This window comes from Watersipora subatra, chromosome 9 (genome assembly GCF_963576615.1).
Source record: "Watersipora subatra chromosome 9, tzWatSuba1.1, whole genome shotgun sequence".
NCBI lineage: Eukaryota > Metazoa > Bryozoa > Gymnolaemata > Cheilostomatida > Watersiporidae > Watersipora > Watersipora subatra.
In genome coordinates this window covers 11,192,306-11,206,407 of record NC_088716.1, presented here as the reverse complement: position 1 = coordinate 11,206,407, position 14,102 = coordinate 11,192,306, and the positions used below count along the sequence as shown (strand labels likewise).

The 14,102-nt window shown below is 35.7% G+C and overlaps 1 protein-coding gene across 1 annotated transcript; it reads right to left on the bottom strand.

The window, feature by feature from the left end:
- Positions 1–719: 719 nt before the first annotated feature.
- On the bottom strand, positions 720–13,910 carry LOC137405477 (succinate dehydrogenase [ubiquinone] iron-sulfur subunit, mitochondrial-like). Its single transcript, XM_068091755.1, has 8 exons — positions 13,734–13,910; positions 13,287–13,358; positions 12,915–12,973; positions 11,107–11,250; positions 7,708–7,909; positions 5,050–5,159; positions 3,904–4,018; positions 720–970 (listed from the first exon to the last, which is right to left on the bottom strand). The coding sequence occupies exons 1-8, from the start codon at positions 13,806–13,808 to the stop codon at positions 911–913; spliced, it is 837 nt and encodes a 278-aa protein (XP_067947856.1). The 5' UTR covers positions 13,809–13,910; the 3' UTR covers positions 720–910.
- Between the last annotated feature and the right edge of the window lie 192 nt (positions 13,911–14,102).

Genomic DNA, 14,102 nt, shown 5'->3' with positions numbered 1-14,102 from the left:
TTTGGTGTTGGGTTTGTCAAATAGATTTTCCCAAAAAATGCGATTTATGCGACATATGTTTCCTTTATTATGATACATTTTATGGCTGGTGCGACTTATACACCGGAGCAATTTGCAGTCCAGAAAATATAGCAGTTGGTCTCCATATAATCTCATGAACTAATTCATCTAAGTTCATGACTGCAATTGAACTCCTAACACAAAGTTTAATTGCAGTCCTAATTCCGAGAACAAAGACTTATGTGCTTCCATAGCTAACAGGTGTAAAAGATTCCTGGTTAACGGAGGATCGGTTTTTAAGCAAAATCTCACCAGCCACCAGATAGTGCACACAGGCTAAAACCCACTACACCGCTTACACTAATGATATTGTACGAATTTTATCAACTCTTGGGTAACCATGACTCAAAAAATGATCAGCGCTCATGAGAGCGCGACTCCACAGCGTTAAACAATATATGCATGAGTTTCAACAAGCTGTATAATCAAACCGATTCATAGACATATTTGAGAATCATGAATTATTACCATTCATACTTGTGTTGCAGGCACATTAAGAGATCACAAAAATTTGGGCTAGTTATATGATGAAGGAATACACATAGAGCAATCCATCATATCTATAATGTAATTTTCATACAATAGAGTGACACAAAAGGACAGATCCTATTTTTATGATGCACTCGCTAGAGAGTAAGCCTGCCAATAATACCAACAAATGCCTAGCAAATATTTATTGTTTGAAAATATATTTCACACTACAATAATAACTTCGTTATCTTCACACTTCTCAAAAGTTAAAAAAGTAAATAAATACTGTGTGAGACCAAAGAAGACAACTTCCAGTCAGTGACACAGGATCAGCACCCGTCCTTCATTTTGTACTCGTGAAGAGCTATAGGAACACAGTCTATTTTCCTTGAGCCAGCATCTTTTTAATTTCAGCAATAGCCAGGGCTGGGTTCAGGCCCTAAAAAGGCGATACGAAAAGGTGTTGATCTCGAGGGCACAAAAGGTTGCAATTATTCTAAGATAAATATTTCAATTGTATTTCGTGTGACGACCATAACCGGAGTGGTCACTTATTTATACTAGAGATTTGTTTTATCTGGCCAGCAACATTCATCATGGCTGCCCATGAGTATAATAAACTGATATCCAAAACACAATCACTAATAAAGGTTTAACAGTAAAAAGTTCAGTGCAGTTCATTACTGATTAATTGTATCTGACTAATTGATATAACTGAAAAATACACCGTATATAAACCATGTATACGTCGATCTCCTATATAAGTCGATAAGTATTTTAAGACAAAAGATAGCATTATTTTATGTATTACTCATGTATGAGTTAATATAATTATTCTAGAATATTCTGGACTAATTATATCAAATCTGAATTGATTTTTACCATCAAGAATAAAAGCGTAACGTTCAAAATGGAAGGTTTTGTATCGATACAATAAATAGAGTCCTTCAACATTTTTGTACAAGGTTTGAAATGACTCGTTTACAGTATTTGTGAAATGACTGCACGCTGAAATGCAAGTGAAGTATTGCCCGTTCTCAGTCACGTGTTTGCTACTCCGTAGCTAGTAAACAAACAAAAGGTGAGTACGTATATATAAAGCAAGTTCTATTTAAATGTACGTGCATTAGACTATATTCAAAATTTATAGTTGTTGAATTTCACATACTATTTTTCTAAATATATTACTTATTAAATTTAAAACCAGCTAGTAGCAGTACAGCACCTTGATTGACAGCTACCATGTTATGAGCGAAAGAGCCGTCCGTAAGCATGTTTACAGGTAATATATATCGTATATCCACTGATATTTGATACTAGTAATTCAGTGAAGTAACTTTAACATTTGTATGATGAAGCACCATTATTATGAGTGTTTATTAAGCCTTCATACCACAATGTCTATATTGCTTGTATAATAACGGAGTTTTCTTATCATACTCACATCCTATTCAACTCGGCGGCAACATTTCCATAAATATTATTCATGTATAAGTCAATCCCAAAAAATGTTTCCTTAAAACTGCCTCACAAAACCTAGACTTGGACATGATTACTGATGATTAGGCAGCAAGGTCACTGAGGGAGTCACAAGATGTCTGAATACATACAAGACATTAGCCACCTAACCTTTTCGCTACTGAAAAACTTCATAATGGCTCACACAAGTACCTAGTACACTAGTACCTATACATAAACATTGATCACGGATCGCAGAATTGACAAATCAACCCAAAACTAGTTTTTTTCAACTTACAATTTGCAGCGTAATATCATAGTTTCCAAATGTTTTTATTTTCAACTCAGGATGGGTAGAAAGAAAAACTTTAAACAGCGACCTATAAGTATTTCTGATAACTATATTATACATAATATTATTATAAATTATATTATTATACCTGTATTTTTATGTTAGAAAATTTGGGTTTGCATTTTGGTCAAACTGTGAAAACAATAGCGTTATTGTTTTGCATCCAGTTTCACAAAAGCAAAAAGCATTAAAAGTGCCTTTTGTTTTTCAAATGCATCGTGCAGAATTTTTCGCATTTTTCTAAAAAACTTTAGACCAAAGCTCTATGACAGCTCTAGCAAAAATACCGAGTGCGCATCAACAAAATCTTGTTCAGCATTCATTACTTAAAAGTTGATTTGCAACAAAATTCACATTATAGTTATTTGGTACTAAAGGATTGACTATGTCTTACTCTGCTGTGTTGTAGATGCAAAATATGTTGACATGTGATTACAAGCTCTTAAAAGCTCAAAAATGAACAGTTAATTGCAGCCATTACCAAAATGGCCATAGGTTGGAAAACCCCTCAAAATGGCTCAAATGTGACGTAGTTGAACACGATGGCTTCTGTTTACATTTTCATGCAACCTCATTTGTCGAAATATTTTTCACAAATGTACTTCACGCATTCAATAAAACCATGTCTATTGTCATTACGCGTCTATTTAATTATCATTGTAATCTTGTCGCTTTGAGCACTGATATCTCAAAACCTAGCCTAAAAATCAATTTAATTTTTTAACCTTAGCTCGAGGGGGAGCATATCATATTCTTATAAACATGAAGCGCCTGTTGGTCACCTGTGATGGTCGAAAGATGCTGCAGAAAATGTTCGCGCCATTTGGCGAAAATATGGGTCACATGATCAGATTATGACTAGATGATTAGATCAAGCTGAAACGAACTGTAAAGTAGCGAGCATCTATATTTGATACGGGCTTTTTGGTAGAATCCGAAGTGTTTGTCACAAAACTAGTGCTACAAGACATTTTATATTGAGCCTTTTATTGGCCTTCCATTTCACGTGATAACATCACGTGTCAAAACAATAACCACGTCGAGTTGAGTACGTCATCAAAATAAAGGGATTCCAACCTACGCCGTTTTTTTAACTGTTCATTTTTGAGCTTTTAAGAGCTTGTAATCACATGTCCACATATTTTGAACCTACAACACAACAGAGTACAACATGGTGAACCTTTTGATACCAAATAACTGTAAGGTGAATTTTGTTGCAAGTCAACCTTTAAGAAATTCAGTAGTAGAGAAAGATATAAAAAGTGCAAGTTGAAAAAAAACTCACCTGCATCGCCGGGTCATTTTAGCTTATTTTTACAATAAAATTAAGACTTTTGAAGAAAAATTCAAAAGTGACTAACAAAAGCAGTCAAAAAGAACAACAAAAACAAGCAAGAAAGTGAATTCATGTAACAGACCAATAGTAACGCCTGTAACAATTTGCGTATGAATTACAACAGCAGTAGCAAATCCCCTCTTAGAATACAGCCAATCACGACAGCTGAAGCAAGCCACATACCTCTGAAACTATACATAACAGCATTAAATTTAAAAGTACATACCTTTGGGCAGACCTGGGTGCAGTTAAGAATTGTATGGCACTTGAAGAGCTTGTAGGTACCTTCGAGAGACTGAAGTCTTTCCTTCTTGTAGTCATCTCGGGAGTCAACTATCCACCTGAGCAGATACAGAGTGAGTTACAAGGCTAACACTACTTTCTGCTAATAGCTTTTAGTTATACTGACAAAATGGCGCATTATGTAATTTGAGCTTTAGTCACATTTTTATAGCCTTCATGATATATTTAAAACACGACCATTTTAGTAACAATACAGCCTTGCCCTCATATCTGAATTTGACAATGATTTAGTCATGTTAAAGACAAGATAGTGAAACCGATATGCAGCGTAACGTTCTCTAATTTAGACAAAGGAAAGTGTAAACTAGCTTATATATATTTTACTATGATTTCTGTATTTTTTCACTCGGCTCTTCACATTCATTAAAAAATTTGTGATGTTTTACAACAAATTTGAATGTTTCGTGTTGAAAATTACTTCAAATAATGTCAAATATTTGTATAAATCATACATCGAATGTTGGAAACTGTTCAAGTTGATGAGGTTAAGTGAAGATTTGGCAGTACTAAACATAATATATAGCATCTATAACACATTAAATTATATAATGCAATCTCTACTATATTGTCTGTCTGAGCCAGGGTTGGAGGTTGGAATAAAAGATCGCTGTTAACAGGACTCGAACTCATTACACCGGACTCGCTAGACCAACACTCTAACACCTGGGCCAATCAACCGCCTTACAACATATTTGAATGATTGTGCACATAGCTATTCTCTGTGCTGTATTGGCACACCTAAAGATCTCCCCCGGCACAATATACTGCCAGGGTGTTAGTATATCCTACATGATGGCGCATATGACAAATTTCATCAGCTAAAATGGTACACACAGCCATAAACATCTGCAAAGATGAAAAACATAAAACAAGAACCTTTTAAGATAAAATCTGACTGATATAAGAATACTGGACACCTTTAGATGTCTTCCTGTTCTCCTTTATATTTGATGATCAACACATTTGTTGGTTAATACTTGATATAGTTAAATGGTGAACACCTCATCTCTAGCAGTTATAGAAGAAACTAGTCAACAGGTAATAATAGTATCATTATTAAAGAGCTTACCTGTATGCCTGCATGAGGACAGCAGGGCCAAGATACTTGTCCTGGTTCCACCAGTAGCTCGGACAGGATGAGCTGCAGCAGGCACAGAGGATGCACTCATACAATCCATCCTGTCAGTGTATCAATTTAAACAGGTTAACCAACTCAGTTGGTTTTGTCTTAAATAAGTCTGAAACCTGATACTTTCTACAAATCTACTAACGCTCATAGTCATAGTATCTTAGCCTAAATGACTAACAAAACCTTTAGCTGAAAAGGTTTATTACTAGAGATACCCTGTCCTGGCTTTGGCACTGAGGTTAAATATTTGGTTTGATAAAAGCTCCCTTCATCTTAGATCAATCTGAAACCTAAAATACCGTAAAACCTCTAATTGAAAACCTCCTCTATTTAAACGCTACTATAGAGAAGGGGTTGAAAAATAGAGCGCCATGACATTCAATTAGAGGTTTTACGGTACTCTCTACAACTCAAGGTGCATCTACACCTGGACGATTTTTTGGAGTTGATTCTACGCCGACAAAGTCGGTTTGGTGTAAAACGAAAAATGGTTGTGTGTGATTTATTTCATCAAATACATAGTACATACAATTGCATACATACGAAAAAGAAAACAAAGAAAAGTTTCAAACAATTGTATATCAAATCAAACAAAAGCAGAGATGATGGGGGCCAGTGCGAAATAGCAGAGCTAAACCGGTCACAAGCCCAAGTCGACAGCATAAGGCGTAGACACTAATGCTCACCAAGAAGAGCTAAGGTGGAACCTTATCTCCACCTTAAACTCACCAATAGGTTTTATTAATTTCAACGACGCTGGCAATTTATTCCACAGTGCAGACATCACAAAGTTAGATGTTCGTTGACCAGCGGTTGTAAAATGACTTTATGCCTGACGCCGACATAAAATCGGAGAAATACTGCATACTATAGTTAGACATTTTTGATGGCCGTTATTGGCAGAGTACAGCAAAGAATTGATCATTCATATCTCGTAATAATGCTGTAAATACAAGCGTAACAGCATTGTACTCAGTTCTTGACAAAGATCAGTTAAAAATAGCATTGAAATCAACAGATACTGAGCAACTAATAACGGGTTACAGCCAATACCTGTTATCAGGAACCAAACACTTCTAGATAATTTTATTAGCTCAAGGGCAGTATGTTGGACTAGTTAAGTGGCTGATAGATAGTAGAGGTTAGTAGCGCTAGCACTAGCAAGCAGTACAGGTTGTTATACACCGTTTCCATCCTTCTATTGGGTTCAGAATTGCCCACTGGCAATGAATTTGCCTCCTACCATTTCAACGATTTAGAATCGCAATATGTAGGACTTTCGAAAATTCGCAATGTATCCCCCAAAGATGTTAAAGACGTATGACGTGTTAAAGTAGACTCGCTTTTGGGTCACGGCCACGTTTCAATTCATGCGTAGTCAATTGCTAAATCTAAAAAAGTAATTATTTCGTCATCCTCGTACAAGCAATCCATCCTTAAGCATGTAAAAGTTGGTGTAAAGACATAATGTCATGCAGAAACAGCAGTAGAACGTTTTCGTAGCAAAGAACTTCGTCGCTGTGTGCTGAAAGTTTTACCTCTACTGGTGAGAGCTTAGCCAAGTATTACCGATTCGGATCCATCAGCAGCGAGTGTTTCTATGACGCCGAACAGTACTCTAGCAGCGAATGCATTAGCATAAATTAGCGAAGTAAAACGCCATCGAATGCTTTCAGATTTTACCGTTTCGATGGTTCCGAGTGGAAGCAACTCCAAACCCATTCGAAGCATGGAAACACACTGATAGTGTCAACAGCTGATCTAGCGATGGAAGTAAACACAGATTTTGTGACCCAGATCTTGTGCACCAGATCTTATAAACCTGTTGTTGTAATAATGAATCTACTGGGGCTCTCATGGTCGAAATGGAAACAATATCGATGTTGTATTTCATTGACTTAAAAGGTGACCCATTTTGTATAGTCAGAGTTTGGGTTGGATTGGTGCGAACTCTCTGCAAAAATGTATTTCAAACCGTAAACCGACCTAGAAGCCATTCCAACTCCGCCTCTCGATGGAAACACAACTCCGACAAATCACCCTGATGTAAATGCACCTTCAGTTACTGTTCATAGTTACAGTATCATAGCCTACCGGACTAACAACTATGACAACAGGAAGTAGTTTCAATTCCTCAGATATACATATCTAATCAATTCTGATACGAGTCAATTCCTTTTATTCACAGATGATAAAATTGCTAAACATTACTGTTTTAGTCTGAATACAAATAATAGTATTAACGAAAAAATTATTACAACTAATGACAGGCTAACAATATAATACTAATTTTTATTAGTTTTACAAAAAATATAATTTCTTCATTTCTGCTATTATAATATATATATATATTATAAACATATCATGACATTGTAATACATATATATTTTCAGTAGTCAATTGTACTACTTGTGCTTTGAAAACAATGTTTAGTCTAGATTGGGCTCGTATTTGAGCGACTGGATTTTATTTCGAATCATAATTTACTGCTAGCATCGCTAGCAGCATCCGTGCCCACAAATCCCCTTCACATTTCTCCTCCATACTTCAGCCTTGACACAATAACAACAACACTAGTACAATATAGGTAATACTTACAAGCTTAGCCCTGTCAGACACCGACTGCAGGTAACTTTCCTTGCCAACATCAGACTCTTGGATTCCCTTCTTCTTCAGATATGGCTCTATGGACATGTACTGAGCGTAGAAGTTGCCCATGTCGGGTACGATATCCTTAACCACGTACATGTGGGGCAGGGGATAGATCTTGGTGCTCTTCGATGTGTTAGCATCGATCTTACTGCAAACATAGAACGCAACAGAATCATACAATGCATTCAAGCTATTTCAACCATCTTTTGCATGCTTCTCAAGAATGGAACATCATAAACATTGTGTAAATGTATCTGAGCCATTACAATAGCTTTAGCTATAGTCACAGTTTGAGCTGATTTGGTGTAAAGTCTTTGTAAGAACGTGTTTCAAATCGATAAACGTCTAGACTAGAAGCCATTTAAAAACCATCTCTCTCAATAGAAACACAACTCCGACGGCTCATCTTGGTGTAAATGCTGATACTGTAAATCTCCAGATACTGTAAATCTCCAAATATTGTAAATCTCCAGATACTGTAAATCTCCAGATACTGTTCATAGTTACAATATCATAGCCTACTAATTTTTCTTAGTTTTACAAAAAAATATAATTTCTTCATTTCTGCTATAATAATATATATTATAAACATCGCGTCCCTTGAAATATACACATATTTCTAGTAGTCATTTGTACCACTTGTGCTTTGAAAACAATGTTTAGTCTAGATGGCGCTTGTATTTGAGTGACTGGATTTTATTTCGAATCATAATTTACTGCTTTAGCTATTGTAATTAGCTTCGGGGATATCTCAAGAGCGTTCAAGTTCAAGGGCACTTCCAATTGAACAAAAATGAAAGTGATTGAAAGTCTTGGTAATGAAGGCTGAAAACTGGACAAAGCTAAAAAGCTTCTTCTCCTCAGCAACAAGAGCTTTACATTAAAACTAGTAGTTTTTCTATTCATAACAAACATACACACTCTATCAGATTCAGTGTACTGTAATCATTATGTTTCTTCAATTTCCTCTAAAATATCACTTTTTTGAAAGTAAAATAAAAAGTATTCACTCTATTTGATGTCTGTTTTTTTCAAGAGTTCTACAAGCTTGGAGCTTCAAAATGATATTCAGTTCAAAGGGAATTGTGCTATCCTACAGGCTTTCATAGCTGTTGGTTGTTAATGTTTTAAGCTTTAGTGTTAAATACCGTGAAACCTTTATTTGAACGCACCACTATTTGACCGCCACTATAAGAAAAGAGTAAAAAATAGAGCGCCACCTATTAATTGAATGCTACCTTTATTTCCCCGCCACTTTGACATTCCTTAATTTTAACAAACCCATAATAGAAGGTGATCAGTAGAAGTGTCCACAAAATTGTACTAATAACGACTCGATTACATCAATACCAATTAATTTTTTTCGTCACATCGCTGTAGTGGTTGCCATGGTTTTAGTGATGATATACCTGAAAAGATCAATCGTCACAAATCGCCGATTTACAATCTTATCTCAAGACTTGAAAGCATGTCGATAAATGATGAGAATGGTCTTCACAAACACCGTACGACGTAATAACAGCCATTTTTATGACGTATTACAACTTCAGAACGTTAAAAATGTCTTTAAAAATGAAAAGCGTTTTGTGCGTTTTCTAACTTCAAATCTTTACTGTTTTTTCTTTAAAACTTTGAAAGTGACACCATCGAAATACTTAATAACAGTAACGTTTTATAATCAGAACAGTTCTTTGTTTAACTTGATCTGAAATTTCGAAGTACAGTGAAACTTGGCTAACTCGACCTTCACGGGACCGAGAGAAAGTGTTCGAGTTATCAGAGCGTTCAAGTTATGAGAACGCTGTCACAAGTGCATGTATTATTGTATTTATCAGTACATATACAAACTATATATAAATCAAAAGCATTGATTGCTTGTTGCAAGTCAAGGGACCTCTCATGTAATGTTTTAACAATTTTTATCAGAAAGTATAAATATTTTCCTTTTATTACTTGAGGTTCATTTGTTTGCTTTAGGTGATGTGACTGCCAGGACGTTCAGATTAAAATAGGCAAAACTTGATCGCGGTTGAAACTCTCAGAACAAAAATACATCTTTTTCTTTTGAGCGTTTTAACAAAAACCAGTTTTGCCGATTTTTCATAAAGTTTATCTGAAGGTTACCTCGCTTCTCCTTGCTTGCAGAGGGCTATCCCCAAGCGGATGTTTGGTAAAATTTGATTTTTTGCAAACCTTTAGAAAAGTGGTTAACAAAAATATTTTGCCGATGGTGGTAATAATGACGCCTAAGAACTACTAAACGTTGTTGTTTATCTCTATGGCTTGGAATAAAGTGATATTCTAAAGCGATAACAACCGTCTCCGTTAGCTGTTGGGCAAAAAAACTGTTCGAGTTAACCAAGTAAAGGTCGAGTTATCTAAAGCAATTTATCATTGCGTGGGAACCGACCAAACAAATCTGTTCGAGTTAACCATGTGTTCGAGATATACGAGGGCGAGTTATCCGAGTTTCACTGTATATGAAAAACGATTTAGAAAAAATGCTGAGGTTGACGGCATTAATTCGGATTCACTTGACGGAGAGTGTAAAATATAAGCGACATTTAGCATGTCTTCGTCCCTAAAAGAGTTAAATTATTTTCCCGAAAATCTGATGAGCTAGTAAAAAAAGGGACGGGTCGAAAAATAGAGCGCCATGGCGTTCAAATAGAGGTTTTACAGTAGAGCGCCATGGCGTTCAAATAGAGGTTTTACAGTAGATTTATACCATGCCATGGCGTTCAAATAGAGGTTTTACAGTAGATTTATACCATGCAATGGTTTTCTTGCCATGCTATATGTAATTACTTTTGTTTCTTTGGAGATCTAGAATAAATTAAACAAAGTATCTATTTTTATAAAAATATTTGTTCCAAGGTTTTGTTTCCATTTTGACACGCAAAGTAAATATTACAATGGATTATCCTTGTATACCAAGGTTTGACCATATAGCGCACAGAGTTATCTTCCCATAAAACTTACATAATATATGTTATAACCAACAAGTCTGAAAATGCCCAAGCTGCAACACGGAATGTAATGAAAGCGTTCAATGTCCATACAGACATGTATGAAGAAACGATTTCCAAACTACAGGAACATAGACGTATTAAAATAATTACACAGACACTAGCCCTGTGCGAAGCCATGCGTGAAAGTTGCAAAAGCACAAATGAAAATGTTAGAGTTTCACCAAACCCTTGGAATACCTTCTACTGCATCGCTTATCTGTCGGCATTGTATTGTTAAATCGCTATAAGTGTGCCTGGTCAGATTATATTTCATCACCGTCAACTACACAAACCTCTATGGATTGTTTGATACATCAGGCTAACTTATCCCTACCAGAGACAGGCAAGAGTGTTGGATCCTGCAATGTTCATGGAACACGAGCCACAGATTCCCTCCCGACACGACCTTCGAAAGGTCAAGGTAGGATCCATCTCATTCTTTATCTTGATTAAAGCATCCAACACCATGGGACCACAGCTAATAAATGCCATAGAAATACATTGGCAAAGATTCTCTGATTCGTGGTGACAAAAAATCGAAACTTAACCTGGTTCAAATACAGCCAATAGTATGAAACTAAGTCAAATACAGTCGATAGTATGAAACTAGGTCAAATACAACTAATAGTATGAAACTAGGTAAAGTTGAACAGTTACATGAACAGAGAGGGTCAGAACAACAGCTTGATTTGGGTTTGTACTTCAAACTAACATGCAGATCATTGACAGCTTTGATAAGGCATTTAAACTGAGATGTACAATTTGCTGTGAACCATTGAAGACAAGCTTTCGTATTAAGCTATATATATACATGTATATAAAGCGTACAATGAGCCTGTATAAAGTCTGTACATGAGTGTACAGTGATCTCGCGCTATATCACGCTTCATCTTTCGCGGCTTCACGAATTTCTTTTACCGCGCATTGTGCTCTAAATCCTGATTGGCTTAGGGGCTTTACTGTTGTCTAGAAGTAAGATATTGATATTGTATTGTGTTTTTCATCTGTCAGCAGTTTTAGTTTCTGTACATTCTGCCAGATTCATGTTTGCAAATCTTCTCCGTGACAAAACCCAGTGTCGAAAAAATGTTCTGCACTAACAAAGGGGCCTCCGGACATGCCAAAGAGGCCAAGGAAAATACTAACTATAGCAGAAAAAGTTACACTTCTGGACATGCTAGAGGAAGGTAAAAGCTATGCAGCTGTAGGGCGCCATTACGAAATAAATGAATCTTCGGTTAGCTCCTTAAGAAGGAGGGAAATAATATAAAGACGACAGCGGCAATATTAATTACCAGCAAAATTTGTTTAAAAATCATTGTTTTTTAACCAAATTTTGGCCTTAAAACAGGTTTTGATTTTTTGTCTCCTTCTATAGTACAGTATTGCATTGTAAAATAATAGAAAGGATTAAGACTGACTACTTCACAGATTTCGCGGGTTATTTTTGGAACGCAATTGCCGTGATAAACGAGGGATCACTGTATTCGTATTATCACCTTTATATCAAATAATTTTCCATACAACTGCAGAAAATCTTTTATAAACTGGAATATCGGCAACTGACAACAAAATTTTAAAACTTTTGCAAAGTTCAATATAATTTAACTATATTCTAGCTGAAATTTTGAATTCTACTAATCGTTTGATAAAAGACCCAAATTACTATGTTTGTTACAGAAAGTGCTGAACTTTATTTTAAAATATTCGTACGTGGAATTCATTTATTCGTAAAATATATCAACTAATGTATTGTTGTTTTTTATTCCTTTTGTCACTTTTACTTTTTTTAACAAAGAGTTAGTTGTTTGCCTTTACTATTGATTAGCACTGCTTTTCTTTTTTCTGTATAAAACTCGTTACTTAGCTTGAACATGTTACAAATTTTTTTTCTGTAATCTCAGTTTTCATCACTTATGATTTAAGTGGTTATATTTATATATCTACCACGATACAAATTAATCCCACAATACAAGGACTGCGGCAAAGCAGAGTAAATATGACATGAACACATCAGATGGGATGTAAATAGACAATTAAATAGGGAATGTGAGAGAGAATAACTTTACGATGAAGCCTACCCACGCAACAACAAATATTTCAGCTAGTTTGTAAACAAGAATAAATGACAAAACAACTCACTCATTCAGATCCACCTGGTAGTTTTGCATGTGAGGTTTGTCCCCTGGCCTCTCTGGGTCCTGTAGGTGAAATGGTAAGTCTAACAATACAGGGAATTATCATCAATTCTTGGTCTCAAAATGATCGCATCAGTTCAATTTTAATTTAATGAAGTTTACTGTAGGAAGTAGCATTGGCTATTAGAGCTTTGCAATAATCTGTATCAATAAGATGTACAATGTTGCCTCCGTGAAAACTTTACGATGGCAGCGGCGTCTCCAAATAAGGTAAACAAGAGATATAGACTTTTTTGACGAGCCAAATGTTTAAATTTTCATATAAATGTGAACAAAAACTACAAATTGGAGGCTGAAACACAACACTTAGTCTCACCCAACGATAGATGCTAAAAGTCTTCAACCTCTGCTCCGGCTGCGCCGCAGCTGCTGTCTGTGCTAGACGCACCTACAATTACCAAACCACATTGCATCATTAAATGCAAAGCTTACTACTGACGAAAATGTCCTCAGATTCCGTTGTATCTAAATCTGGTACTAAAAAAACTAATCAAAAATGAAAAGTTAGGTTTTCATTACACAAGTCTAACAAGATCACGTAGCCAAATAAAACATCCGATACCTTTAGTATTCAAGAAAATTTGAAGTATTCCATGGGATATATTTAGTAATGTTTGAATACATGTCACAGAATATAGCTTTCAGAACGATCAGAGCAATCAGACAACAAAACTTTTGCATACAGCAAACACTACCAACATCGAATCGCAAACGTTGAAGACACAACTTTGCAAAGCATTTGGATAACATGGATGGATGGTACCTGTGGAGAAATAGCTGCCATCAAACATGGATTGGCCGAAAGAAACGATGAGCGTGCGAGTCTAATTGCAGCCATAGTAATGTTAGTTTTAGAAATGTTATATAAGAATCCTATTTACAGCATTAGGCGTCAGAAATTCATTCCTTTCTTTGGAATTTTCGGTATCGATATTCTTATATCCGCTTACTCAAAACGTGTTTTCGAAGTCAGCAGTAATGATGGCTTTGCCGTACACATTTAAACCGGAAACTTTATTTAAATATGCTTTCTATTTAATTCGTAATCGCTTTAACCGGCTCGAAAAACGCTTCGCTCTGCCGCGTCGCACTTAGTTTTCGTAGAGTGGATAGATTATAGCGACTCGAGTTG

Excerpts from the sequence above, each read along its gene's own strand:
- LOC137405477 (XM_068091755.1), bottom strand. The coding sequence starts at position 13,808 with ATGGCTGCAATTAGACTCGCACGCTCATCGTTTCTTTCGGCCAATCCA. Across the intron at positions 11,251-12,914 it reads TACCAGGTGGATCTGAATGA|CTGTGGTCCCATGGTGTTGG; the intron begins GTGAGTTGTTTT and ends GGCATTTATTAG. Across the intron at positions 4,019-5,049 it reads GTCCTCATGCAGGCATACAG|GTGGATAGTTGACTCCCGAG; the intron begins GTAAGCTCTTTA and ends GTATCTGCTCAG.